This window comes from Fusarium verticillioides, chromosome 9 (genome assembly GCF_000149555.1).
Source record: "Fusarium verticillioides 7600 chromosome 9, whole genome shotgun sequence".
Taxonomy (NCBI): domain Eukaryota; kingdom Fungi; phylum Ascomycota; class Sordariomycetes; order Hypocreales; family Nectriaceae; genus Fusarium; species Fusarium verticillioides.
The window spans coordinates 2200337-2225415 of record NC_031683.1 but is presented as its reverse complement, the minus strand read 5'-3'; the positions used below and the strand labels follow the sequence as shown (position 1 = coordinate 2225415).

The following is a 25079-nucleotide window of genomic DNA, read 5'->3' as shown; positions in this document are numbered from 1 at the left end:
CTTTAGCCTCGGGTCAGTTTCCCCTCTTCTCCACCAGACTTCAACCTCAAAATTCGCGCTATCATCACACCATAAACGTCCAAACCAGCATTTCATTCACCATTCATTCATCATAACTATAAATATTACAATGACTGCAGCTGAAAAGAAGGAAACCATTGCCCTCATCGGCTTGGGCACAATTGGCCTCTCATTCGCCGCACTGCATCTACGCTATTCAAACGCCAACCTCAGACTATACGACGTCCGGGGTGATTTGAAGGAGCATATCGAAAGCCTCCTACCAGTCTATCTTGAATCGACAAAGAAAGAAAGTTCTCAGGCTGATCTTGAAGTCGAAAAACTCGTTTCTGATGGCCGATTGCTTGTATGCTCTTCGATCGAGGAAGTCTGCTCTGGCGCAACAATCGTTCAAGAGCAAGGACCTGACAGCTTGGATTTCAAAAAGTCGAATTGGGCTGAAGTCGTCAAATACGCACCCTCAAATGCTCACTTGTGGAGTTCCACGTCTGGGATAAGTGCATCGAGACAGGTGGAGGATCTGGAAGACAAGACTAGGGTGCTCGTAGTTCACCCTTTCAATCCTGTGAGTTCAAAACACCTCTCATCTCAAACTATCCTCTGACACTATATGTTAGCCTCATATAATGCCATTGATTGAAGTAGTCCCCTCACCCCGTACAGAACCAGAACGAACTCAGTTCGCTATCGACTACTTCAAGAATCTCGGCTCTGGTCATCGCCCCGTCAGAATCAACAAAGAAGTACAAGGTTTTGTCGGAAACCGTCTAGCATTCGCCTTGTTCCGCGAAGCCTGTCATCTAGTCTCAAACGACGTTGTATCAGTCGAGGACCTTGACACTATCGTTGAGGCTAGTATAGCGCCACGCTGGGCAGTAGCTGGACCGTTCAAGACATACAACAGTGCCGGTGGAACTGGTGGAATCGGAGTGTTTCTTCATAACTTGGCTGATACCATGGAAGCCTGTTGGGATGATGCAGGTGATATCAGTCTGAAGGGGACCTCTGCAACTAAAGCTAGTCAAGGAACTGATTGTGGGGACTGGACGAATAAGATCACCAAGGAAACGGAACAAACTTACGGTAAACCTACGGCAGAGTCACTGGCAGAGCGCGATCGAAACTTGCAGAAGCTCATAGCAGCTCAACCAAAAGTAGATTAGTGTTATGACTCACTCATGGATGATGCAACATAGTGTCTGTCATCAATAAGTTTATGTTTATATGTCAATGTCAGACATGAAAGCGGTTCAGCAACTAAGAACACCCTCTTTCGTCCAATTCAGCCCGGACCGGATAGGTACTGAGTATGTCTCGCCCACAAAGTCCCCACGCAACAACTCATACTCATCCGTAGCTGACCTACCGGCTTTGACATCTTCAGAAACTCCATCTTCATCATTCCATTCCCGCCATGTAAGCTGTTCTTCTGAAGTACCTCCGTAATCTTCCACCTCGCCAGTCTTTCCGGCCTTGCCACGACCTGATATTTTCCAACCCATCGCCACTGGACCGTTGACCCCTCTTTTCTTGTCATCGTAGGCGCTTGAAGGACATGCCGATCCTCGGAAATGGCCAGGTCTGCAGCGCAGCGTTGATTCTGAACATGATGATGATGGATCTGGCGTGTCCAAGACGAGATACAAGTAGCTGTCTTTCTCAGGTGAGCCTCCATCGCCATACATTATATGAGGGTTACGGGAAATTGTCGATTGTGGGAAGTACACAGGATGTGAGAGTGTCGATGTCCTTGTCGCAAAGCTTTCTGGCGTGTTGGTCTGATCTGTGGGAGGCGAAAGCGAGATTCTACTGATCTTTGGACTATAGGTCAATGGGGGTAGAGCCAAGACAACGTGTTCAGCTGTCCAATTTGTCATGATATACGGTTGAGGCATTTCGTCAATCTTGCCCAGAAATCTGTAGCTAAAGCTTGCCAGTTTACCATACTTACGAGTTTGAAGGTTATGTCCAGAAGCAGTTTCAACAAAACCGAGGCGTGACACAGTGACTTGACACTCCGCACAGGCGTCCTTCTGGTAGAGGCTGACGGACAAAAGGGTGAGGAAATTCCCGCATGGCGAGAATTGCATCTCTAACTGAACGTCAACACGGATCCTCATCATCCTTCGTAGAATGGGTAGTTAGTTGACTTACCTCGTGACATTGCCACCGGCCTTGCTCCTTGGCCTTTTCCCTCTTCAGTGATCTCCAAACTTGTGCTGCAGCCAGTTTCTTCGTTAAGTAGGTCTATTCCACCAAGCTTGTAAGAGACAGCTACGATAGGTAATGTCGGATGACGAGTGCCTATTATTCTAGACCACGATAAGCGCTCGGTCCGGATGGGTTGCCAAACAGGTCTGCCAAAGTCATTTGCCATGATAAGACATTCTGTCATCGGTTCTTTGGCTTCTCCATGCAGCCTATCTGAAATTTCCTGGCTCCCATTTCTCCCCCCACTGATACTATGCGTATCACTTGAATCGGAGTCATCGCCAGAGTCCGAACTCCAGCCAGAGTCACCATCAGAGTCTGAACTACTGTCTTGGGAATCCGAGTTGCTGACGATTACATGGCTAGTTGACTTCGCCTTTTCCTCGTGATGAACCGTGCATTGGTCCTTGCGGAAATAGAATAGTCGAGTGGTTGAATCCGAGTCTTTTCGAGTCGGCTGTGTGACGACATCGAGTTGTACCAGATTCCAATGTCCTTTGCTTTCAAGTCCCAGGTTCAGGTCTCTGCAGACTTGCGGAGGGGCCTGGTCAACTCGGTTCCCTGATCTGCCGTCCAGGAGGCAACGAGTAACACTCAGATCGCGATTGTTCACTTTCCAGCACTGTAGAGAGGAGTCGCCCTTCTTGCTATCCCTTGCAATTGTGGTGATCCATTCGCTGTCAGGAGCCTGGGAGTCGAAGATGGCCTCTCTATTCTGGTCGGACTTCGGCCGAGAGAAGATATCCACTTGATTCACATTGACCCGGCGACGGGGCGTCAAACCGTCCTCGCGAATGATCCGAAGCTGCAGTGTCTTGCCACGTTTCTTGCCTGTAGAAGAGAACGACGACTCCAATACTCGCATCTCGGTTGTTGACTCGAGTAACGTGGCAACATATTTAATGTGAACTTTCTGAAGACTGCTAGGAGGTTTAAGGTGACAGCTGGGCTTATAAAGAGTGAGTGGAACAGCATGATGCAGCTGATTAGGGTTCTTAACAAGAAGTTCGCCCCAGTCCAGGGCAAAAGAACAAAACGAGCGATCCAGAGATACGTAATCAGCGGACGAAGAATCTTCTTTCCATGGTGGCAGAGGAAGTCCAAATTGAAGTGCCGCGTTGGGTATTGTTCCCAGAATCTGCTTATAATCATTGGTTGTTTCACGCTTGTACCGTGCAAAAAGGTGAGGAGCTGCGTGGCTTTGTACGTAGATACAAGTCCAAAATGCAGGGCTTTTGAGGAAGTTTTCAACAATCTTCAGGGTCTCAGAGCTTGGTGTTATATCCTGCATATGCATATGCCAGAAGACGGCGGCGTAGCGAAGAAAAGCATTGCTGTACGACGACTCCGACCTTGTGACTAACGCCTTTAGGTCAGGGGGATCTTGATATCGTTCCTCACTGAGATACTCAATGCAGCTGACTCCAAGCTCCTCCAAAGCCTTTTTCTCGTCGATAAAGAAGTCTGGCAGGTATTCTTCGATTTTCTCCTTGTTTTTTGGGTCGATGAAAAAGTCCTTGACTGACTTATGGCACAGCGAGATCTTGTGAGGGCCATTCGCATCTTCCATAGTAATCAAAGGGCTGCAGACGTCCCTTACTTTATCGTAAAAGTGAAGCGCATCTTCCTTGGGCTTGATTGCATCGTTGGCAGGATCGGCATAAGGGTTGAGGCCGTCAATAAGTTCCAGCAGCGTAAGTTCCTTTTCCGACAATGTGAGGATTCGAAAGGTTCGCCTGTGACAGTATGTTAGTATCACTGGCCGGCAGACAGGCACCGATTGCTCACTTACTTAGCGAGGTCCTGTTTGTGATAGGGCAACCCTGCAATCCTGGCCAACGACTTGATATAGCAGTCCTCTAAACCTCTGGGAAAGCTTTGAAGGGCATCAATAGTTCCCTGCTTAGTTCTGTAGGCCTTGTTCTTTGCAATCTCACAGATCAGCGCCGCATAGAGAAAGTTATGTTCGTCTGTGTCAAAATAGGGCTCATCGTGAAGTGGGCAGATACTCTGAGCGTCGAGAAAAGCACGGATGTCTTTGGAAGTGTCCTTGAGGTTTGGCCTAATTTCGACAGCTTTGATGTCATCTTTGACGGACCGTATCTCTGGAACATCCCTGCTAGTAAGGAACCATTTAACTGTCCCAAGCGTATCCAAGTTGAGAAGCTGCTGCAAGCTATAAAACAAAGGATTGCCACGAGTTCGAACTGAGCACTCATCCAGTCCATCTAGAACCACATAAACCTGGGCAAAGCGGCTGTGGTTCAACAGTGCACGAAGAAGTCTAACCATTACTACTCCATCGTTATTGGTCAGCTCGTGCTTGCAGGTCTTCTTTGCCCGTTCGTACTCGGCTTTCAAAGGGTTGGAGGCCACGTCCAGTTTACTCAAAAGCTGGAGAGCGATAGATCGTAGTCCGCAAGTCTCTTGTCGCTTGGATGCTGCCCTGAATGAATAGAAAAAGTGAACAACTTCTGATTCTGGCTGTTCTTGCAGGTGGCTGATGACCGCGGATGCCAAAACGCTTTTGCCGGAACCTGGAGGCCCATTATACCAAAGGACTGAATTCTTCTTGGCGTCTCTCCAATCTTTGAACTCTTGTCGCTCAAACAACCACGTGCAGGTGCCCTCTGTGCGACTCATGTTCCTTAACTCCAAGTCCTTGTCTGCATCAAAAGACTCGGCTTTCTCGCCACCTCTTATCCACCTGAGAATCTCGTCTCTTGTTCTCTCCTGTTTCTCCCTTGCTCTCTCAATTGCGATACTTGCAATGAGCAATTGGCTGACCTGTTTAGAGTCTTCGCGAAACTTTTCCCGGAATGTCTGGATTTCTTGCTTAAATGGTCTAATCGCCGAAGACAAAGTGACCCTTGTGTAGCTTTTGGACAAGACTTTTGCAGAGTAGGCCCAAAACTGCAGAATGTTCTTGTATGACTTCTTGATGGCTTTCGATATCTGTGGGGAGCTCTGTTGTGACATCGCGGTCATTCTGTAGCAGTCCAGGAGCGGAGAGACCTCCTCAAGAACATTTAGTATATCTTCCACGGCACCATGAGCTTTGGTAGCAAGTTCCAAGACGATTCGGAACCCAGAAACAGCGATTGCGACGCCAAAAGGTGCAGGCTGAAGAAGGCTTTCGCATGATTTCGTCAAGGCAGTGATGCTTTCGACGAACGGGTTGACCTTCTCCCGCAAATGATGAGCTTTGCTTCCTGTCCATTTTTGTTCGACCTCGCGAATGCATTGTTGTGTCTCTTCAATGGGGTCGCTGTGCTCCTCCTCTCTCCATTTCTCAGTCTGCTCTCTTCTGTGGTTCACGTATTGCACAAAGGGATTTTCCGCGAGTTTTCGTGTCTCGGGATCTTCAAGAAACTCCTTGATTGCAGTTTCGCAGAGAGTATTGAACAAGTTTCCATTTTCGGTTGTGTTGAAGGATGATGCTCTCGACAAAGAGACTGTCGACATGTTGGCCCTGATTTTTTCTGACTTGACCACTCTTTCTCACGAAGGATGTCGAAGAAAGAATGAAAAAGTTCCCTCCTGCTCGTGGAAGATGGTTGTGTAGGTTAGGCAAGAGTGTTTCGTCATGCATGCACGGAACGTGGGATTGAAAATAGCAACCCTGCCAACCGCTCACCCCTGACCTTACTTATCTTTCAGCTGGTCGAGGCCAATTAATTGCTTGAGAAGCATTGCGGGTTTATCCTAAAATATCCGAAAAGCTACAAGACTGTTTTCATTTGCCATCAAGGTCTCAATTGGCTACATATCCGAAGTTCTTCTCAGCTGTCCAGGATGTTTCGCGATCATATGGTCTGATCCCGCGCGTGATTTAATGTCGTACCCCGAACAGGAATACATATGCCGTTGGTCTTACAGATAATCTTACTTCTGGGCCTTTTAGCTGCAGTAGTTGCGCCACGTATACAATTCTAATCTGACGTGCTTGCACTATTCATGCAGGCTGACCGAATTGGTTACCGGAACAAGATCTCGGCCCGTTATCTATTGAAGATGGAACCAAAACAAAACCCGGTTGGCATTATAGTGTCAACTTCTTGGTTCAAAACATTTTCTTAGTCTTTCACCGCAAGATGACTTCTGATCAACTGCATGCTAATCATGAGGATGACACTGAGCCAGCTTCCCAGGATTCGATTTGCGAGCCTAAGGTCTATCACCATACCAAGAACAAAGAGGGCAGAGATCAATGCAAAGAACAGGTTCAGGACTCTGAGCCAACGAAGAACTCTGAGGATGACGAGGACAGCCCGTATGCCTTGATTGTCAGAAGACGATTCTCAGAGAAGCGAGAAGTCGAGTCAACCACAGTATGCGTCAACTCGCCACTGATTCATAAAGCATTCCAAGATGTCATCGGCTCTTATCCAACGGTTGCATCAGACTTCAAGACCTCTTTCAAACTTGAGAGCCCATTTCAGATCCTTCTGCACTACTGGGATCCACTCGAAGCCTATAGAGATGATGCCGATTCACCTCGAATGCGGCAACATCTCAACTTACTCTTTCGCTTCATGGAAGAGGAGATGGGCCCCGAGAGACGCACCCTCCAGCATATGCTCCAGAAACAGATGATCACCTTCAAGCAGGCATGGGTTATCTACCGTCCTGGAGACCTTGTTGTCAGCGAAGTGCTAGGAAAGTCATGGTTATCACGTGTAGAGAAGGTGTCTTATGGGACAAGCCGAAACCGTGGACCATATGTGACGATTCATATGAAATACTGCGACGCCAATGATGATGCAATTGGGGAAGCCCAAAGATCTACGAACATCTTCCAGAGCGATCACTTTGCGTCAGACCATCCAGCAAAGATCAAGCGACTTCCAGTATATCCAAGAAAATTCAGTGATCGTGGACCAGATCTAGAAATCGAACTTCTTGAACGAGGCAAAAAATTCATCACCAATCGCGGGATCTTGACAAAAGACTATGATGGTGTCGCAGAGTGGCTAAAAGAGCCGCCACTTGACTTTTTTGACCCTAATATGGCAGACTATCCGCCCATCTGGCTACCATTCACGGTAGGCTTTCATCCAACTTCCATGAATAGTACTAACAGTAACAGGAAACCGGACGTGTCGTACTTGATCGCAAGACCTTCGAAGAAGACAACTATAGCCACGTTACCATGATTGAAGAGGTTGATGATCCGGAACTTTTCCTCTGTCCGCCATATGCACTGGGGTACTCCACCGGGCGAAAGGAGTGGTGTCGCTATCTAGTTGATAATCTGAGGGATGTGACATGGAAAGAGAACGCATGGTCCTCGCTCATTCTTGACCAAGAACAAAAGCAGGTATTGAAAGCTCTGGTCATGTCACACAAACACCCAGAGAGAGTCAGGAGCCTGTCAGAACAAAAGGGTAAAGGATTGGTGGTTCTTCTGTAAGTCTTTACTGAACATTTGCATGATGACTGACATTGACTCAACTTCCAGGCATGGCACCCCTGGTTCCGGTAAGACGCTCTCTGCGGAAACAGCAGCCGAGATGTCAAAGAAGGCTCTTTTGTCTACAAGCATGAGTGAGCTAAACAGATATGATAGGTGAGTGGTTCTCCTTCGGGGACTGATTGGAGGCGTATGTGCTGATGTCACAAATGAAGAGCATACGCGTTTGAGCACAGGCTCAAACAGATTCTACAATACGCCACGACCTGGAACGCGATAATCCTATTTGACGAAGCAGACGTTTTCCTCGAGAGCCGAGATATGACTTCCAACAGCACCACTCGTAGTGCACTCGTGGCTGTATTCCTCAAACACCTCGAATATTTCTCAGGTATTGTTTTTCTAACAACAAACCGCCTCAGCAGTATAGATGCTGCGATGAAGTCCCGAATCCACCTGTCGCTTTCATTCGGTCCTCCCGAGGCAGACGTTCGCCGCCAGATCTGGAAACAGAACCTTGAAGCTGTCCCCATTGATGAGACTGAGATTGGTGGGAAGGAATTGAGTGGTCGGGCAGCTGACGACCTGATACATCATAAGCTTAACGGACGTGAGATTTCTAATGCTCTCAACACGGCGAGGACTCTTGCGAGATTTGAGGAGGTCAAGTTGAGTTTACAACATATTGAGACGGTACTCAAAATTGGACAGACATTCGGGAAGCATATAGGAGCTTAGATTGTTTCTAGGTTCTCTGTGCCAGAATAAGCTTACAGCCACAAATCTCAACTGCAAATAAGACTTCTAGCCACCAACATCAAGACATTATGCAGCTTCTATAACGGAGGTGAATGCCTCTATTACTTCTCAACAATCTTGCCCAAGCACCCAAGCCAACGGAGACCCTTACCTCCGCTTTCAATTGACGTAGTATCCAGAATCATGACACGATATCCACGCCCTCTAGAGTCTTTTGTTCACCCCGGATCTGCTGCAACGAGACAGACCGTATGGCTTGGCCAGAGAGAATTAGGTGGTGCAAGGCATCGCCATGTGACTGTATGGATGCTTCATCCACCTGTTCCTGGACCACATCGAGTCTTCAACTGGTATGGAGATGTCCGACGGCTTCCCAAGCGTGCAGTACAGAGGGTGTTATGTGATATTTCCATGTGCCCCTCCAAAGAATCCTGCCTTGCCGTGCACAACGGATCCTGCGATACTGAAAGAGCGCTGCCAACCCTTTTCGTCCGTTCCAAATCTCCAGGGTTTCTAGCCGTGGCATCCTGAGGGCCGCCACCGCCGCTGCCTCTAGTAGAGCGTCTATCTTGGTGGAATCCTCTTCCGGCTTAAGGAGTTGGGCAGTCAATACCAGCGAGGTTAGGTTGGGCCATTCCCAAGAGGAGTCGATAGCGAAGAAATGACTAGCATCTATAATAAAGGAGGCGGCGAGATGCTCTAGCGGGAGGCTGGCGAGTGCAATCATTCGGCCAACAGCTGGGGATGGTATACGAAAACTGTCGCAGCCATACAAATCCTCCCCGTCGAGAAATCGTTGCATAAATACTGGATACTGTTGGTTAAAGTTCTCAAAGACTACCAACCTTTTAAGAAGATGGTGGCCATAGTGGATCGACTCAAAATGAGATACATATTCTAGACCGTAAATGTAAGTGGTAAGCCATAAGTTATAACGAAGACCTATACACAATATCAAGGAATGGAGGGTAATAATACTTACCCTTATCTGTAATGCGCTGGGAAAAGTCATCCCATTCTCTCCAGGGCTCATAATGGATTTCCTGGAATCGGGGGAAACGGGCCAGCATATGGGTCAGCGCTCCTGGCTCCCATCTACGGCGGCTTTGTTGCCGGAGAAGTATACTAGTAACGGAGGAGACTGAAGGGAGCTGATCCCACCATTGGAACTCTGACTCGTCGTCATCATCAGGCGCTTCCTCTTCGGTAATAAAATGGAAAGCTTTACGGACCGCTGCCGGATGAGGAGCTGACTGTCTGAAACCAGCAACCCAACCGTGAGGAGGGTCATGATAGCTTTGGGTTATTGTGGTCAGCTCTAGGCCACTGCCCTCTAGCCTATTGGAAGGGCTATGAGGCATAAGGGTTAGGTAGGGAAACCAATGTTGAGCGTCACTGGGCGAGTAAATGCTAATGTCAAGCATTAAGGTGCTGTCTTGATCCCATTCACTGAGAACCGAGAATAAACCCTGGAAGGCTGTGGTAATAGAACGGTGTTCTGTGTCGCTAACAGTCAATGCCGCTGTCATCTCTTCGGTTGTGACCATACCGCCTCTAGGCGCACACTGCGTACAATCATATTCATCTAGTTCTAAGAAGAACCAGATGTAGCGCACGAGGCCCTGATTGTGAAGGATCATGGAGCGAAAGTCCATGAGGCGCGAGGGGGTTAATCTGATGCGAGAAAAATTGTATCGCTCAACGTCAGTCTGCCACGCTCGGGATACGGCGGCCAGGCAAGCTAGCGAGGAGCCATCCTGCGTCAAACTTTGGAGGACGAGAAGGCGAATTTCGCTAGGCAAGCTATCCCACAACCTTTTGTTTGGTGATGGACACCGCATGGTGGAACAGGCTAAGAGGAGGTAGTGTCGCGATGCAGGAATGGGAGGGGGGAAATATGTAGACAAGGGCACTTTGGAGAGAAGGGAGCATTTGTACTTGTTCGCATCTCCTCTAAATGATCTGCCGGCTGGCGGGCTAATTCTTACTAGGTTCTCTCTGCTGGAATAAGCTCTCAGCCACAAGTCTCAACTGCAAATAGCACATCTAGCTCACAACTTAGACATTATACCATGAGTTGAGAACAAAGGATAAGCTTTCGCATGTGGAAAATGAGTCACCGGCAAGGTGGTTCAGAGTTTGAGAGTCTTTAGCGGCGTGTGGTGGAGTAGGAAACCCCAAAGCTTTCTTCAACTTAATATTACTGACCGTCATGTAGGAAATGTCATGAGCAGAAAATAGGAACACTCGTCGAACACCCTGTCCTCACTCCTCACTCCTTGTTCCAAACCACCGGGAAGCATACTCCCCAGTAACCCGGCGAAATTCCAGCAGTCTCCGAACAGGCAAAGGCAGTTTATCATCTAAAAATGTTAGTATTTGTCAACAGAGAGTACGGGTAGCTCCTACAGTCTTCCTGCACTTGTTTGCGAAGCCACTTCGTGAGAGTTATACAAAGTTCAATGCTCTCCAATGAGTGATTTTGACCCTTTGCATTCGATTCCTCCATGATATCTCGTTGTTCCTCGTATTTTCGTTGCAGCTCTTTACATCTCTTCAGTTTCTCATAGAGTCTGATCGATGCCGTCTTGGGCCAGGAGGATGAGCTGAGACTCGATGGTGACTTGGGCTGAGAGCTATATTTTGTCGCCCAGCGGGTACCTCTTTTAGGGCTTGCAAGGGCTCTCAGGCTTTGAGAAATCCGTGGTGCCATGGTGAGAGATTCAAACGGTATCATGTGCGATGCGGAGTTTGACTGGAATGTCTGCAGGGTGGGTCGGTAGCCATCATAAATACGGCTTAGAGAAAGTCATTTCAATATTCAAGCTCTTGTTATAGGGTTTAATCAAGTTAGGGCTGGGCAGCTTCTTCCTTGGGTTGGTCTGAATCTTGTTATAGCACAACCTTAAGCTTAGAGGAGGCGATGTGGTATCAAGGTTTGGCATGTTTCCATGCCCAAAGGATACTTGTCACCATCTATGTTTGTGACATACTTTCGAGATACGGAGTTTGCCACACAAAATACGACCACAAGTATTCAGCGGCGTGCTGCCCAAGTCATCCTTGACATTTGCCTCTACGCCACCGTCAAGCAATTGGGACACAATGTTAGGAAGCCCAAATTGTGCCACGATGTGAACAGCACCAATCTTGATGGGCGCCTTGACACTGTAGCGTTGGAAATGGTAGCCCGTCACCACTCGCACCTGTGCCGCATTAGCGATTCTCTGATCGTCTTCAAGAAACTCAAGAGCTGCTTCATCGACTTCTTCATCGAGGACATCGGGCACATGGTCGGTCCAGTTCTTAGCACAGTAGTCTAGTAGTATATACTTATGCAAGCGATGCTCGAACGCACTGCCGCTCTGGCCGGCACCCTCGGGAAAGTCGTCATATGAAAGGTAAGCAAGAGAGCTAAGAGCAACCTCTTTGCGGAGTTAGGAAGCCACTTATGTCTCACTTGGTCAAGGTATTCTTGGGTCGTATAGTGTACGACGCTGACGATGTTTCTTTTCTCGTCGACAACAACAAGCCCTTCGCAATAAGACAACATGTCTTCAAGCTCGGGAAGATTACACCCTTCGACGCGAGTGCTATGAGGACTTCCTTTCGCCCCACCTTATCGCGCAGCGAATCAAGATGAAGTCGTGCGAGGAGGAAACTGGCTGGTGAGCATGGAAGTTTGGCCAGCGGACTGGCGGCCACAACTTACATCCCATCGACAGCTTTGACAATTACTCCAACAACCTGCATCAGGAGAGCTGGCTTGCTCGCGATACAGCTCGTCATCTCAGGCATTGCGTTCCGTCTTCCTCCCGGGCGCTAATCTTCAATTACATGCCATTATTGAAGTAACGCCTGATACCGGCAATATTCGGTCGCGATGTCGCTAGAATGTTAACGTTGCGCTCTGACTGTAGCTGGAAGATTCCATTCAAGAAGTTCGTCAAGTCACCACTTTGTTGGAACTTGGCTCAGCTTCCCAAGAAGTAATACCCCATTATCCGCCGAGTATGTCTAACTTTGCTTCAAGATACGACCGCATTTACAAGGAAGTTATCGAAAACACTGAACTCGACGCCCAATCCCTGCCATATCTCACAAGAGTCGTCAAAGAAAGTCTACGCCTCTCCATGGCTAATCCCAATCGCTTTCCTCGTATTGTCCCCCCTGGTGGAATGCAGGTTCCCGTCTCCCCAACATTCCAGCTGGTACCAGCGTCGGTGCCGGCGCATTCATGCTGCACCATAATCCCGAAGTCTTTCCAGAGCCACACCAGTTTATGCCAGAGCGGTGGCTGAATCCGTCTCAGGAGATGTTGCGTGACAGCTTCTACTTCGGGGATGGCTCGCGACAGTGCATCGCGCGGAATCTTGTGTCTGCTGGACTTTGGTGGGCGGCTGAGGCTTTGATTCGAAGTGATGTCCTTCGAGGCGCAAAGGTTGTTCGGGACAAGATCGAGATTGTGGAGTGGTTTAATGCAAAGATTGTTGGTGAGAAGATCGAGTTGCGTTGTGAACAATGCCAGGGTACGTGCTTGTACAAGACTCTTTGGGATGCAGCTTGCAGTTTTGCTTGGTACATAAGCCTTGAGGGCAAGAAAACTCGAGACTTGGAATGAGAATGCTAAAATAAATTTGGCAAAGAGAACCCTCGGCTTAGGCTAGATTTACCTAAATAATGTTATTGCTTCGGACGAAGATCTTCAGTTTTCCTCTCTCAGTCAAGGCGTAAGCCCTTACACGCGCTGGGGAGATTGCTGTATGATAGTTTAGTATAAACTACCCATCCATAAGAACTCAGATTTTGAGAACAACATCATAGCCAAGTTTCCGACACCCAACTCCAGCATACAACGCTCACAGGATGATGCTTGTCTATGAAAACTTCAGTCATGAACTCGGTAGTCAGTAAATAATCGAGAGGTTTTGGGAGGCAAACTCAGTCTAGGGTACGAAGATTATAGAGAATCATGAAGCAAACCATGATAGCATCTATTTTGACCAATTGAGCAAAGGATTCGGGGGAGTTGGATGATATTATGTGACTCGATTCGTTCCTCCTCTGACGGGATTTTGCTGATGGTATTGATTTTACGACATCACGTTGTCATGCCATTCTGCCTATGCATGGCAGATCATCTATCGCCTCGAACTTAATTCACGGCGGTGAACTGGATACGAGCGGCAATCTTTACCAAAGCGTTAATGCTTGTGGGACCGTGCCTTGTTCGGTGCAACAATTGCCCCGACGTATAGAACTTCGCAAGGAACTTCCATACGAACATTTGTAAGAAAAGTGTGACAGTTTCGGAGCAAAAGGCCTCGAGGTATCAAAGCATCCAATACGTACATAATTGACCAACAACAAATCCACGTTGCTTTGAATATGACCAATAAAAGCTCGAACAACAACCAACAACCTTTGAAAGCAACACGCTTTGTTCTAGCTTATAAATACGGGTAGATTCGACGGAATTAACCGCGCGACGCATAACGTTATTGCCAACGTCACAGAATGTTCGATGGGCACGGCTCATATACTCGGCTGAGTAACTTACCCGTCGGGTTAGGACTAAACGATTCATGTACCGAGGCAAAGGCCCCATCACCAACTCCACTTGCGGACTTTTTGCTGTAACCTTGTCGCGATCTTGCGGAGTGGTCTGTTCTTTTTGTTATGGCGCAAGATTTGCGTTGAATTCTATAGAGTTTATATAAAGACTTCCCGCTCCGCGTCTAAAACAGTGATGTGACCCTGCTTTCTTAAGAATTAGACCGATTGTTTACAGCACTTATAATTAATATTCCAAAATGGCTCCTCCAAGATACGGAAACGAGGTCGTTGGCCCTGCGCCTCTATTGCAACCTCTCGACTATGTTTTCGCTAAGCGACAAGCGCCCAACCGCTTCCTCAAGGCAGCAATGTCTGAGAAGCTTGCCACATGGGACCCCAAAGATGTATCTGCCCGAGGATATCCTACTCCAGAACTCATCACCCTCTATAGAAACTGGGGTGCTGGTGGCTGGGGCACCATTCTGACCAGCAACGTTATCATTGACGGTATCAACCTCGAAGCTCCCGGCAACCTCATCATTCCTGCCGATGAGCCCTTCGAGGGTCGTCGCTTTGACGGCTTTAAGGAGATGGCCACTGAGGCCAAGAAGAACGGCAGCCTTTTGGTCGCTCAGGTCTCTCATGCCGGTCGCCAAGTCGAGGATTGGGTTAACCCCCATCCCATTAGTGCCTCAGACGTCCAGCTCGTCAACTCTGGTATGTCTGGACGTACTTTCGCCGCTCCTCGACCCGCTACCAAGGAGGATATCGCCAACATCATAAACGGTTTCGCTCACGCCGCTGAGTTTCTTGACAAGGCTGGTTTCGACGGCATTGAGCTCCACGGCGCTCACGGCTATCTCTTGGCTCAATTTCTTTCCCCTCGCACCAACAAGCGAACCGATGAGTACGGCGGTAGCCGCGAGAACCGAATGCGCATTGTTCTCGAAGTTTTTGCTGAGATTAAGCGTCGCGTGAGCCCTAACTTCATCGTTGGTATCAAGGCCAACTCTGTTGAGTACACCCCTGGCGGTATTGATATCGAAGACGTCAAGGCCTTTGCTGCCGCTCTCGAGAAAGCCGAGGTTGATTTCATTGAGCTTTCTGGAGGAAACTACGAGAAGTTCGCCTTTGCTCACGAGCGGGAAGAGAACAAGAAGCGAGAGAACTACTTCCTTGTTCAAGCCGAAGAGATCGTCAAGGTTTTGAAGCGCGATATCAAGATCTTTTCCACCGGAGGTTTCAAGAGCATCAAGGCGATGGTTGATTCTCTTCAGGTCATCGACGGTGTTGGTATCGGCCGCGCAAGTGCCCAAGAGCCTAGATTCGTCGAGATGCTCAAGAAGGTCTCAATTCCTGGAACAATGGAGCAAAGGTACGACCACGATGATGTTGTCAAGAGGCTCGCTGCAGCTGGAATCCAAATCTCACAGATTGCCAATAACTTGGAGCCTGTGGATTTGAGTAAGCAGGAGAACGCTGATGGTCTGTGGAATGACGTTATGCAGTACTTCCAGCAGGCTGCTCAAGATACGGAGCATAAGCTGTACAAGTGGCCTGCTCTGTCGCAGGTAGCTCAACCGTATGGAGAGTTGGATTTATGACTAGCGAAAATATGATTTAGCGAATTAGAATAGAATGATAGCTTGATATATACGGTTGATTGAGTCCGCGGGCAATGGAGAAACTCTATAACTTCATTCACGTGAATCCGGGTCGGCATATTTGAGTTAAGCTTCTCTCGTAAGCTTACCCCCCTGCGTTGGCATCGGCAGTTGCAAGACCAGGGGGTAATCACTACGAACGGTATCCTGTAGCCTGCACGTCTGGTCTAGACCGTCTGACACCTCGCCAGGCCTCAGGAGGCAAGAAAACAGGGGACCTTAGTAAGGGCCTAGGTTCTCTCTGCTGGAATAAGCTCACAGCCACAAATCTCAACTGCAAATAACACTTCTAGCCCACAACTTAGACATTAATACTATAATGACTGACTAATAGCTACAGCAAAATGCTGATATTATTAAAACCTAAAAGATGACTTATTTGCCTGCTATTACGGGTTATAAGAAGCTCTAATACGTCTCCCGAGACCTTGGTAAGGGCCATCAAAATAAACTCAGCAAAAGACATCCTAAACTTGGCAAAAATTATCCTAATGATCTTCTAAAGATACCCTAAACTTATGCTAAGTTACCTAAGCTCGACTGGTGGCTCTTCCATACCAGTACCTGCTTATCCGTATCAGACCTAGGTGCCGCCGGCAAGAGACTTTCTCGTTCCTTACCGTTGAGACTCCGAGTCATCCACCATAACAACTTCCACCAAAGCAGTTTCCTCTCTACATCCAACGCAACACGGACGGTGTCGCATTGTTTATTTATCCACAATCCAATATTCACATTCGTTCGTTACAATGACAGGCCGTTATATAGTCATGACTATGAATATAGGTGAGGGCATTTCTCCCAGTTCCCCATCGCACTCTCTACTTACCATCGTGGGCTAGTCATTTTCGCCTTCGAAGTATGCTTTCTATCAGCAGGTGACTCGCCAACAGCCCCGCAATACAGCCTTGTCAACTGGAAACGCGAAACGATCGACCTTGTTTAGAAAGAAGAATGTGCGGTCGCGATGAGAGATATCATACCGGACGTGTACCAGCTCGGGATTTCTGGTAAGCAACCACTCCGCGCATCAAAAGTTCAGTCGAATTTTGTTTGCTATCTGCATCATTCAGTCACTAATCACGTTTCAAGGTCTATGCAGAATCAATGGGACGGCGGAAAAGACCTGCACAGGCCATTTCCCCGGAGCGCTCAACCTTACAGAAGCTGTAATCCAAGACATCGATAATTTCAAGCACTGCGAACCCTGGAGATGGAATGAGACTTTGGAACAGGATTGCAAAGATCGCATCAGAGTACATGTTGTCGACTACAACACAGCAGAAAGTCTCGACCACTTATTGGTCGCCTTCCTCGTCCTCTCTATCATCACCAACGTTGCATCTTTCTACGTCATATACAGAACTGGTGCAGTACGCCACCCTTATACCACGGCAATTCTCGGCTTGGACATGATGCTCCTCTTCACAAGTTTCGCCTTGTGCTTTGTGGTGATGAGCTACGAAGTTGGCCCGTACGTGGAACATGTCCCACTGCAGAAATTTTCAGAGATAGAAATGATCGGTCCTGGCTTTTGGGCGTTGCTCGGGATTCTGGTTATGCGGATGACGACGACTCCGAATTTGCTCATAGGTATAATCCCCTTACTGATCCCTGTGAGCGGCGTCTTTGGTTTCCTTGTACATATGAAGGGTTTCTTCACTCTTGTCCGCACTGCTGTTTTGACGGATATATCGAGACTGGCAACCACCTGAAGGGATGTGATTGAAGCACGTAATACTATGTGCATGTTCGGGGCGATGACTATTGTCAACAGGGAGAAACGCAGCAAAACATTCATTTGATGGCTTTACAAGATGTATAGTTTAGAGTTTCCACGTTAAAGGTTCTTCTAATACAACCAAGGTTATCTCAAAGTTGCGCGGCACCCCAAATCCCCATCCCTCCATTCTCAACCCTTTCTCAAAAGCCCAGACTCCCATCCAATTCCTCAATCATTCCCATGAACCCAATGGAGTGGCGCGTTCCTTGCATGCGCAGCAGCGCTTACCCAGATCCATTAACCTCTTTTGCTCTGGAATCAGGGACGAAAGCTTAATCCCACAATAGCCCAGAGCCATCAAGCCACAATTCCACAAAATTCCAATTTTTCAATCAAAGAAACGAGACTATTGAAGATGGTGGCGTCGAGAAATGCGCTGCGTTTGGCTTAGCTTCACTGTTCCGGGTTAGCCCACGTTGGATCTAAGGATTGAAACCAGCCGTAGACATGTTCCAGACACCAAGCTATTGTTATCAGAACGGCGTCTGGCAATTCTAGACCGGTATGGCATTCGTAAGCTTAAAGTAGATGGGGAATCTATATATTCAAGGGAATTTCCCTGAAAAAAAGATGGTGTTCACGGTATTTCACTCTCACCATCTTCGTGACGACTCTCCTTAAAGTGCGCTTTGCACTATCTCCCCTTTCCCCCTTACGCGGCAACACCGCAGCATTCCTTTCCTTATCTTTCCCCTTATCTTTAAATTTCTCACCATGTTCTCTCCTTGGATCCTCACCGTCTTCACATGTCTGTTCGCCATCGCAGCGGCAGTCACACCACCCGCCTACAGCGGCTACACGCTCGTCTGGCAGCAAGGCTTCGAAGGCCAAGCCAACACATTCCCCAGCACAAGCACATGGAACATCATCGAGCGCGTAAAGAACTACAACAACGAAATTCAAGCCTACGTGAAGAGCACAAGTGTTCTTCGACAAACTGGCAAAAACACGCTGCAGCTGATTCCCCAGTTCTCAAGCAAGACGAAAAAGTGGACGTCTGGTCGTATCGAGAGCACGTATACCCTTACGCCCAAGCTTGGAAAAATCACTAGAGTTGAATCGAGTTTGCGGCTGGGGGGTAATTCGGCGAGGAGCAAGCAGGGAATCTGGCCGGCTTTTTGGCTCCTTGGCGATGCGATCCGAAATGGTGTTGAGTGGCCTGCTTGCGGAGAGGTTGATATCATGGAGAATGTCAACGGGCAGAAGATTGGCTATGGCGCTGTTCACTGTGACAAGGCACCGGGCGGAATCTGCAACGAGCCTAATGGTATCGCGTCGAATGTGCAGCTTCCTGATAGCAAGTATCATGTCTGGCGGGTCCAGTTTGATCGACGAAGCAGCAATCTGAGATCTCAGTCTATTACCTGGTATCTCGACGGACGGGTCTTTCATCGTGTTACAGGCGCTCAAGTCAACAATACCAAGGTCTGGAAGAGCCTTTGCCATAGTCCTATGTTTGTCATCTTCAACGTTGCCGTTGGTGGAGATTGGGTAAGTTGAAAATCCCGAAGAAATGAGACGTTGACTGACAAGATTATAGCCTGGCGTTCCTAACTCCAGTACCAAGGATGGAATTGGAAACCATATGGAGGTCGAATACGTCGCTCATTATGTTTCAAACTAGTCAGACATTCACGGTTTCGATCTCTTTTATCTTCAGATACCAATAATGAACTTTGGCGTTATAAACATTTGTGTCTTACTGGATACTAACACCGACGCATGCGTCAGTTATCAAGTCATGTGAGCATCACAGAACGTCGGCCATCAGTGACAACGTGGTGAGTACATAATGTGGCATTAGACTAGATATACGATTTAACTCCCGTGGCGCGTTACTATTATTCCCCCACGACACTCAACTTGGGCGTCCCCGGCCCCGAACTACTCCTCTTTCTCAACTTCCCCCTCTCCGCCCTCGGTGTGGCATCAGCACCAGGTTGCGACGCCGACCGTCCTCCATTCTTACCAAACAAACTTCCCAGCCTACTATGCCTCTTCTCCCTCTCTTTGTCCGTCACCGCAGGACTTCCTGTCGTGTTTCCCATGTTGAACGGCGGATCGTCGTATTGAGCATCAGGAACGGGCGGTCTTTCGGGGGACGGGCCGGAGCCTTCTGGTCGGGTTAGACGGTATTCGTTTGGGTGGTAGAATGTGCGGTTGTCGATCTCGTAGCGGCCTGCGTCGATGGCTGCTTGGTTCTTCTCGATTGCTTGGGGAGTGCCGCCGAAGTGTTTGTCGACGCTGGAGTTAAGTGTTCCGCGAAGCGTTTCGCCGGCACCCTGTAAATTCGTCAGTATCAATTGGTACAACTCAATTGAAGGGCACTTACATGGATACCAGCAGCGGCGGACTTCAAATTCGCAATGGTCGATTTATTAGCAGGCCGGGAATAATTCACAGCCGCAGGTTTATCCCCAGGCGCAGGCGGGGGCGGGAAAGCGCCCTGGCCAACTTGTAACGGCGCTGGAACGAATTCCGCCGAGCGTCTGACGTTGCGCTCTGGAATTGCGGGTGAATTGTTATCTGAGCTGGAAATCTGGGATGGAATTGGATCGCGGGGTGGAATTAGGCGTCGGCCTGGAGTCTCTAGACTCTTGCGACGTGCTGTTGGGGTAATTGGGGATGGTTCAACGGGCGTGGGCGTTATGTGTTGTACGGGCTCGGGCTGTTTTACAGGCGGTGGATGCGGGGATGGTGTGACGTCTTGGTTGCTGACTGTGGGCAACTCCATGACTGGATGAGGCTCCTCAATTGTTTGAGTCGTGCCATTGGAGTTTGTGACGGTGGTGGTAGTAGTCGTTGTCGTCGTTGTAGTTGTAATTGTCTGTCCGGTATTTGGATTGGTCACTGTCTCTCTTTTGATCGTCGGGCTGGTGTAGGAGTCTGGTCCTGAATTTGGGTTGAGATTTGGAGTAGGCGTCGCATTGTCTGGTGTCTTCCCTGGACTCAATCCACTGTTACTCTTTGTGTTGCTCAGATCGCCCTCTGTTGTCAATGAGTTGTTTGGTTCACTGCTTCCATATGTCGAGTCGCCTGAAGTCTCTGCTGTTTCTGGGATCTGAAGTTCTTGACTTTTGCGCTTGTCTTTGTCCTTCTCCTTGTCCTTGTCTTTCGAGGAACTAAAGATCTTCCATTTTGAGCGCTTCTCTTTGTCTTTGCCAAAGGGGTGATCATCCTGTATCGACATTGTGAAGACGAACAACTGCAGTTGTGAACAATTACTGAGGGTTTGACAGAATGTGGATTGACAAAACGGCGAGATAACGGTTCAAATGTCAATCAGGCTTATCGAAGGATGGACGTTGCAATATGACGAAGGGTGATGAGGTCATTTAACCTGGTCGCAACTTGGAACCCCTCAGCCACCGCTGATCACCTCTTGGGAGCTGCCACTAACGCGCAATGACTACTCCATGACTTAATAGCACATTGATCTTGCTGCGAGACCCTGTGGCGTGAGATTCCTGATGGTGAGCCCAGCCACATATCCATCATTCTGGTGACGAGTATTTCGCAAGTGGCGGCAGAGTTGGGAGTAAGATCTTAACAGCCACGATCCGGTCTTGGGTGAGCCTCTGTTAAGGTTATATCACGGCCTTTCAACGAAGTCATCGTCTTTCAAAACCAGTTTTGTCCAGAGGCCGCCCAATGCTAACGTTCATCGGATGATCGACACAATCGATGCGACCGTGTAACTAAGGACTCCTAGATCTCGTATATTATTCGTATTTTGACTTTGGCACTTTTCGTTATGCCAAGACTATTATTTGAGTGTATTTACCCTACAATGGATGCAAGGGAATTGGATAGGTCAAGATATCTTGCCAAGAACATCGGATATCATTAGTTCGACGATAGAGATTAGTTGATTCGTCTGTAGTTTCTTTCCATCCAGACTTTCCAGAAGCCTTTCGTACTCAAGCCTGTCAGACCTGTCAGACCTGTTACATCTCATAAGCTTATGATTGAACTTGTAGTGCAGACGGTGATGTTCGTTTGCCGGGCCAATGACCTCTTCCTTGACTACCACTGACAATCAACAGAAAACCAATTTGAATAGTTCTGAACCTTTATTTACTGCAATCATATACGTAGAAATATTCATGATGAAGCAGCCTTATCAAAGGCTGGTTCTCTCGAGTTGGTGTTTTGGTCGACCCAAACTTCTGGACAGCCTGTCATATTCTCAGGTTACATAGCATCAAATGATTTTCACGCAAGTCTCGTAGTCCATTTCTCACGTCTCTACAAATACGGGTGTTTATAAAGAACTGGTTGGATTAATAATTTGCGAGTTACATCCAGTATGGTGACGAGCATTAGCTCAGGAGCTTGAAAGACAATAACGCCTTGTCTTACATTTGAACTATTTTATTGAATAGCAGGAATAATAGACCATGGTTCGAAAAGTGTCAAGTTCTGAGATTATTGGTTGGGTCCTGCTACTATCACAAAGAGCTATACTGTTTCACAAGCAATGTACATTTCTTGAATGTCTTTTTTCCAAAGCTCTCAGGCACTTCCAAAGAGCTTCTCCTCCAAACTATTTACATTTAATGGAATAGCACAAGCTATTACGGCACTGCCAAACAGGTTGTAGTGCCAGGAGTACTGCGAGATCTAGCTGCAAGTGTCAGAGGCTTCACCTCCACTGTTTTTGAACAAACGGCTCGAACACCACGGTAACCACTGGCAATACAGCTGCAAAGCATCTGGCACTGGCAGAACAGAGATAAAGTTGCAGAACAGCCTCTAAATCTTCTTGAAAATCTACCGTATAAATTCCCATCTCTTCTCCAGCAATCTCGACTTCATCCTTTCCTCACCACAACGATCAACCATCCCATCCGTTACCCAATCTTCTATCGACACTACCCTTATTTACAATAACCTTTCACCTTCACTTCACAGAAGACCTGTTGTCTCAAAACGCTGAACAAAACTTTCATCCATTCCGACATCAACGACATGTCTCCCCTCTACACCAAGTCTTGGGCTCCGGCCAACAAGACAATCATCGACATCGGCGGATCTACCCTGGATACTACTTTCGATTCGCAGCTCCCCAGCGCCTTCAAGGGAGAGGGCTACTTCCCAAAGGAGGTTGCATACACTACCGGCATGCACCATTGGTGCGAGATCGCCGACAACTCTTACCAGACCACTGATGAATTGGACATCATCAAGTCTACTGCTTTCGATGTCGTTAAAGACATGCCAGCTACCGGCGCGGTCATCGTCGACCTTGGAGCTGCTAATTCTCGAAAGTTCGTTCCTTATGTCGAGGCATTCACTCAGCAGGGCAAGCCTTGCATCTACATCGCCCTCGATCTCTGCAAGGAGTCCCTGACCAAGCATGTCAATAAGTCAGCTACCGACTTCCCTCAAATCACCTGCATTGGCTTGTGGGGTAACTTCATCCAGGGTGACAAGTACTTTGCTAATCTCCCCAACCCCCGTATCTTCCTTTCTCTCGGTTCTATCTTCTTCAATGCCCCAGACCAGATGTGTGTTGATCGATGCGTTGAGTTCTCTAAGCATCTCTCTGGATCCCCTTACTCAAAGCTGATCGTCGGTCAAGATGGACCCTCCGGCACTGAGGCCTCGTCCACTCATGCTGCCTACCAGACCAAGGCTTACGATGCGTTTTTCAACTCTTACCTTCAAGGTATCCAGACCCATGCCGACATTTTCGCCAACCCGCGCGTCGCCTGGACTTACGAGTCAAAGCTTGACAACTCTATGCACTACTTCAAAGTAGTCGCTCAGCACGACATGGTTTGTCACCGCTACAACGACTTCTTCATCCAAAAGGGTACCACCTACACTATGTTCCCCTCTTGGAAACGTGGGGAGGCTGAAATTCATGCCATCGCCAAGGCTCAGGGCCTGGACGTCAAGACTCTCGGGAAGGCTCCCAAGTCTGGGATGCGTCAGTATTTGATTCAGCCTCGCTTCTAAGCGGCATGAACAACCAAAAAAAACTACCACCTTTCCTTTGTTCTCAGATATGTTTCCCGGTCGGAGTCTAGGCTAGACATGAAGAAGTCACAAGACAAATGCGCAAGCACGGCACGAGGAGTTTAGGAATTTGTACTTGGACATGGGTAGATGTTTGGGCTTTTAGGTTCGGAACTTCTTGACTGCTGGATAAGTACATGGATAGACAGCTAGATCTTAAACTCAGAGTCCCCCCTGAATAGATACACGAGTTTCAGGCATAATGATTCCCAACTTGTAATTGTGAAGTACCCAACTGGTGACAGCTCTGACACGACACATATTTTTTTAAGCCTATGTAAAAATGTTGATCCCTATCAATGTCCAATTGCTGAGCTCTCACTCTAAACACGCACGAGATTGGTATTTCCATTATATCCAGGTCGAATGCCGTGTTCTATCCAGCTCACATCTTGAACGACGTCGCGAGATGACGTAATCATCTGGTGGAGACAAAAGCAATGCTATTCTTGAACCTGTAACTTCCTCCTTTCGTGTCAACAGCATATCTTACGATCCAGCCAATCATGTCAAAACGAAACCTCCTCCTATGCTTCGATGCATTCGGAACTCTAATCAGACCTGTTCGTCCAATTGCGCAGCAATACGCTGATGTTGCTCGACAATGCGGTTTCACCAACTTTAACGACGACGAGCTGCAAGCCGCCTTCAAGTCATCCTTTAAACATGAGTCCAAAAAGAATCCGAATTACGGAAAAGAGACGGGTTTAGGGGCGACGAATTGGTGGACTAGCGTTCGTCTGCGGGAGCTGCATCATTAAAAACAACGCTAATATCACTCAGGTTATTCATAATACCTTCACGTCTTTGGCGAAGGATGACAAGCCGTTACCAAAAGATTTGGCGCCAAAGTTGCTGCATCGCTTCGCCTCGAAAGAGGGTTATGAAACGGAACCAGGTCTTGTTGAGGCTTTCAAGAAGTTGAAGCAAAATCCACCTCGGGATTTCGACAGTCTTGTCGTTGGTGTCATCACAAACTCAGACGATCGCATTCCCAGCATTCTCTCATCTTTAGGACTCGCCGTGAGCCCATTGAGATACGGCACCGATTCTGACCTCAGCAAGCTAAAAGACAAGACCTACGATATCGACTTTCATTGTATGTCTTACGACGTTGGCGTTGAGAAACCAGACAAGGGCATCTTCAGTGCTGCAAATCACATGCTCGCCCAGATCATCAGCGCTCGTACCGGAAAGACCTTGGGCGAATCTGAAGGAGAGACCAGTAGTTGGCGAAAGTTATATGTTGGTGATGATTATTCCAAAGACGTACTCGGGTCAGCCAATGCAGGCTGGAATCCGGTGCTACTCGACCCAAAAGATGAGTGCGAAAACATCGCTGATCTGAAGCACTGGAGGTTGTCGTCAAATGAGAAGCCGGAAGGAGAGGTTTGCAAGATTGAGGATCATCCAGGTGCGACATTGGATGGAGTGTTTAGGGAACATGACGTTGCGACTGTTCATTCAATTCGAAATCTTCTTTCCTGGCTGTCAAGATGAGGTCAGTAATCGAAAGAAAACTGTGGCACGCGATATCGAGAGGGGATAACGACATAGACTATATTGGTGCGATCTATTGCATTTTATTCAAACCTTTCGGATTAGCTCGTCAACACGACCCAGTTGCTTAATTAGGCTCGCCGAGATG

General features: G+C 48.0%; 12 protein-coding genes across 14 annotated transcripts; 8 read left to right on the top strand and 4 right to left on the bottom strand.

Moving 5' to 3' along the window:
• The first annotated feature begins 2 nt into the window (after positions 1 to 2).
• FVEG_16739 (hypothetical protein) lies at positions 3 to 1627 on the top strand. The gene is made up of 3 exons (XM_018905978.1): positions 3 to 586; positions 639 to 1328; positions 1406 to 1627. Exons 1-2 carry the CDS (start codon positions 131 to 133, stop codon positions 1182 to 1184), a joined length of 1002 nt encoding a protein of 333 aa, XP_018757267.1. The 5' UTR covers positions 3 to 130; the 3' UTR covers positions 1185 to 1328; positions 1406 to 1627.
• Positions 1159 to 5907, bottom strand: FVEG_10178 (hypothetical protein). The gene is made up of 3 exons (XM_018899238.1): positions 4025 to 5907; positions 2176 to 3968; positions 1159 to 2113 (listed from the first exon to the last, which is right to left on the bottom strand). The coding sequence occupies exons 1-3, from the start codon at positions 5695 to 5697 to the stop codon at positions 1272 to 1274; spliced, it is 4308 nt and encodes a 1435-aa protein (XP_018757268.1). The 5' UTR covers positions 5698 to 5907; the 3' UTR covers positions 1159 to 1271.
• Positions 5908 to 6213: 306 nt separating this feature from the next.
• On the top strand, positions 6214 to 8516 carry FVEG_10179 (hypothetical protein). Its single transcript, XM_018899239.1, has 4 exons — positions 6214 to 7277; positions 7322 to 7641; positions 7694 to 7801; positions 7861 to 8516. Exons 1-4 carry the CDS (start codon positions 6327 to 6329, stop codon positions 8381 to 8383), a joined length of 1902 nt encoding a protein of 633 aa, XP_018757269.1. The 5' UTR covers positions 6214 to 6326; the 3' UTR covers positions 8384 to 8516.
• Positions 8517 to 8667: 151 nt separating this feature from the next.
• Positions 8668 to 10253, bottom strand: FVEG_16740 (hypothetical protein). The gene is made up of 2 exons (XM_018905979.1): positions 9387 to 10253; positions 8668 to 9301 (listed from the first exon to the last, which is right to left on the bottom strand). Exons 1-2 carry the CDS (start codon positions 10243 to 10245, stop codon positions 8748 to 8750), a joined length of 1413 nt encoding a protein of 470 aa, XP_018757270.1. The 5' UTR covers positions 10246 to 10253; the 3' UTR covers positions 8668 to 8747.
• A 305-nt stretch (positions 10254 to 10558) lies between these two features.
• Positions 10559 to 13592, bottom strand: FVEG_10180 (hypothetical protein). 3 transcript variants are annotated; one of them, XM_018899241.1, is made up of 3 exons: positions 13078 to 13592; positions 10814 to 13015; positions 10559 to 10767 (listed from the first exon to the last, which is right to left on the bottom strand). In XM_018899241.1, exons 2-3 carry the CDS (start codon positions 11139 to 11141, stop codon positions 10670 to 10672), a joined length of 426 nt encoding a protein of 141 aa, XP_018757272.1. In that variant the 5' UTR covers positions 11142 to 13015; positions 13078 to 13592; the 3' UTR covers positions 10559 to 10669. The 3 variants fall into 3 exon arrangements, with proteins under 3 accessions (XP_018757272.1, XP_018757273.1, XP_018757271.1); XM_018899242.1 differs by having other exon boundaries at positions 10814 to 13030; positions 13078 to 13544; XM_018899240.1 differs by having other exon boundaries at positions 10814 to 13592.
• FVEG_16741 (hypothetical protein) lies at positions 12418 to 13025 on the top strand (the record flags this gene model as incomplete). Its single annotated transcript, XM_018905980.1, has 2 exons — positions 12418 to 12562; positions 12589 to 13025. The coding sequence occupies 2 exons, from the start codon at positions 12418 to 12420 to the stop codon at positions 13023 to 13025; spliced, it is 582 nt and encodes a 193-aa protein (XP_018757274.1).
• A 422-nt stretch (positions 13593 to 14014) lies between the features above and the next one.
• Positions 14015 to 15962, top strand: FVEG_10181 (oxidoreductase). The gene has a single exon (XM_018899243.1). The coding sequence runs from the start codon at positions 14218 to 14220 to the stop codon at positions 15562 to 15564; it is 1347 nt and encodes a 448-aa protein (XP_018757275.1). The 5' UTR covers positions 14015 to 14217; the 3' UTR covers positions 15565 to 15962.
• A 629-nt stretch (positions 15963 to 16591) lies between these two features.
• Positions 16592 to 17487, top strand: FVEG_16742 (hypothetical protein; the record flags this gene model as incomplete). Its single annotated transcript, XM_018905981.1, has 2 exons — positions 16592 to 16634; positions 16717 to 17487. The coding sequence occupies 2 exons, from the start codon at positions 16592 to 16594 to the stop codon at positions 17337 to 17339; spliced, it is 666 nt and encodes a 221-aa protein (XP_018757276.1). The 3' UTR covers positions 17340 to 17487.
• Positions 17488 to 17966: 479 nt separating this feature from the next.
• FVEG_10182 (endo-1,3(4)-beta-glucanase) lies at positions 17967 to 19172 on the top strand. The gene is made up of 2 exons (XM_018899244.1): positions 17967 to 18898; positions 18948 to 19172. The coding sequence occupies exons 1-2, from the start codon at positions 18122 to 18124 to the stop codon at positions 19029 to 19031; spliced, it is 861 nt and encodes a 286-aa protein (XP_018757277.1). The 5' UTR covers positions 17967 to 18121; the 3' UTR covers positions 19032 to 19172.
• A 1-nt stretch (position 19173) lies between these two features.
• FVEG_10183 (hypothetical protein) lies at positions 19174 to 20695 on the bottom strand. The gene is made up of 2 exons (XM_018899245.1): positions 19740 to 20695; positions 19174 to 19689 (listed from the first exon to the last, which is right to left on the bottom strand). Exons 1-2 carry the CDS (start codon positions 20595 to 20597, stop codon positions 19249 to 19251), a joined length of 1299 nt encoding a protein of 432 aa, XP_018757278.1. The 5' UTR covers positions 20598 to 20695; the 3' UTR covers positions 19174 to 19248.
• Positions 20696 to 22378: 1683 nt separating this feature from the next.
• On the top strand, positions 22379 to 23371 carry FVEG_10184 (hypothetical protein; the record flags this gene model as incomplete). The annotated part of the gene is made up of 1 exon (XM_018899246.1): positions 22379 to 23371. The coding sequence occupies one exon, from the start codon at positions 22379 to 22381 to the stop codon at positions 23369 to 23371; it is 993 nt and encodes a 330-aa protein (XP_018757279.1).
• Positions 23372 to 23937: 566 nt separating this feature from the next.
• On the top strand, positions 23938 to 24931 carry FVEG_16743 (hypothetical protein; the record flags this gene model as incomplete). The annotated part of the gene is made up of 2 exons (XM_018905982.1): positions 23938 to 24165; positions 24215 to 24931. The coding sequence occupies 2 exons, from the start codon at positions 23938 to 23940 to the stop codon at positions 24929 to 24931; spliced, it is 945 nt and encodes a 314-aa protein (XP_018757280.1).
• Between the last annotated feature and the right edge of the window lie 148 nt (positions 24932 to 25079).

Excerpts from the sequence above, each read along its gene's own strand:
- FVEG_16739 (XM_018905978.1), top strand. The coding sequence starts at position 131 with ATGACTGCAGCTGAAAAGAAGGAAACCATTGCCCTCATCGGCTTGGGC. Across the intron at positions 587-638 it reads TAGTTCACCCTTTCAATCCT|CCTCATATAATGCCATTGAT; the intron begins GTGAGTTCAAAA and ends ACTATATGTTAG.
- FVEG_10178 (XM_018899238.1), bottom strand. The coding sequence starts at position 5,697 with ATGTCGACAGTCTCTTTGTCGAGAGCATCATCCTTCAACACAACCGAA. Across the intron at positions 3,969-4,024 it reads CACAAACAGGACCTCGCTAA|GCGAACCTTTCGAATCCTCA; the intron begins GTAAGTGAGCAA and ends ATACTGTCACAG. Across the intron at positions 2,114-2,175 it reads GCCGGTGGCAATGTCACGAG|AGATGCAATTCTCGCCATGC; the intron begins GTAAGTCAACTA and ends ACGTTCAGTTAG.
- FVEG_10179 (XM_018899239.1), top strand. The coding sequence starts at position 6,327 with ATGACTTCTGATCAACTGCATGCTAATCATGAGGATGACACTGAGCCA. Across the intron at positions 7,278-7,321 it reads CCATCTGGCTACCATTCACG|GAAACCGGACGTGTCGTACT; the intron begins GTAGGCTTTCAT and ends TAACAGTAACAG. Across the intron at positions 7,802-7,860 it reads GAGCTAAACAGATATGATAG|AGCATACGCGTTTGAGCACA; the intron begins GTGAGTGGTTCT and ends TCACAAATGAAG.
- FVEG_16740 (XM_018905979.1), bottom strand. The coding sequence starts at position 10,245 with ATGCGGTGTCCATCACCAAACAAAAGGTTGTGGGATAGCTTGCCTAGC. Across the intron at positions 9,302-9,386 it reads CCAGCGCATTACAGATAAGG|AATATGTATCTCATTTTGAG; the intron begins GTAAGTATTATT and ends TTTACGGTCTAG.
- FVEG_10180 (XM_018899240.1), bottom strand. The coding sequence starts at position 11,141 with ATGATACCGTTTGAATCTCTCACCATGGCACCACGGATTTCTCAAAGC. Across the intron at positions 10,768-10,813 it reads CAAACAAGTGCAGGAAGACT|ATGATAAACTGCCTTTGCCT; the intron begins GTAGGAGCTACC and ends TAACATTTTTAG.
- FVEG_10181 (XM_018899243.1), top strand. The coding sequence starts at position 14,218 with ATGGCTCCTCCAAGATACGGAAACGAGGTCGTTGGCCCTGCGCCTCTA.
- FVEG_10182 (XM_018899244.1), top strand. The coding sequence starts at position 18,122 with ATGTTCTCTCCTTGGATCCTCACCGTCTTCACATGTCTGTTCGCCATC. Across the intron at positions 18,899-18,947 it reads TTGCCGTTGGTGGAGATTGG|CCTGGCGTTCCTAACTCCAG; the intron begins GTAAGTTGAAAA and ends ACAAGATTATAG.
- FVEG_10183 (XM_018899245.1), bottom strand. The coding sequence starts at position 20,597 with ATGTCGATACAGGATGATCACCCCTTTGGCAAAGACAAAGAGAAGCGC. Across the intron at positions 19,690-19,739 it reads CCGCCGCTGCTGGTATCCAT|GGTGCCGGCGAAACGCTTCG; the intron begins GTAAGTGCCCTT and ends ACGAATTTACAG.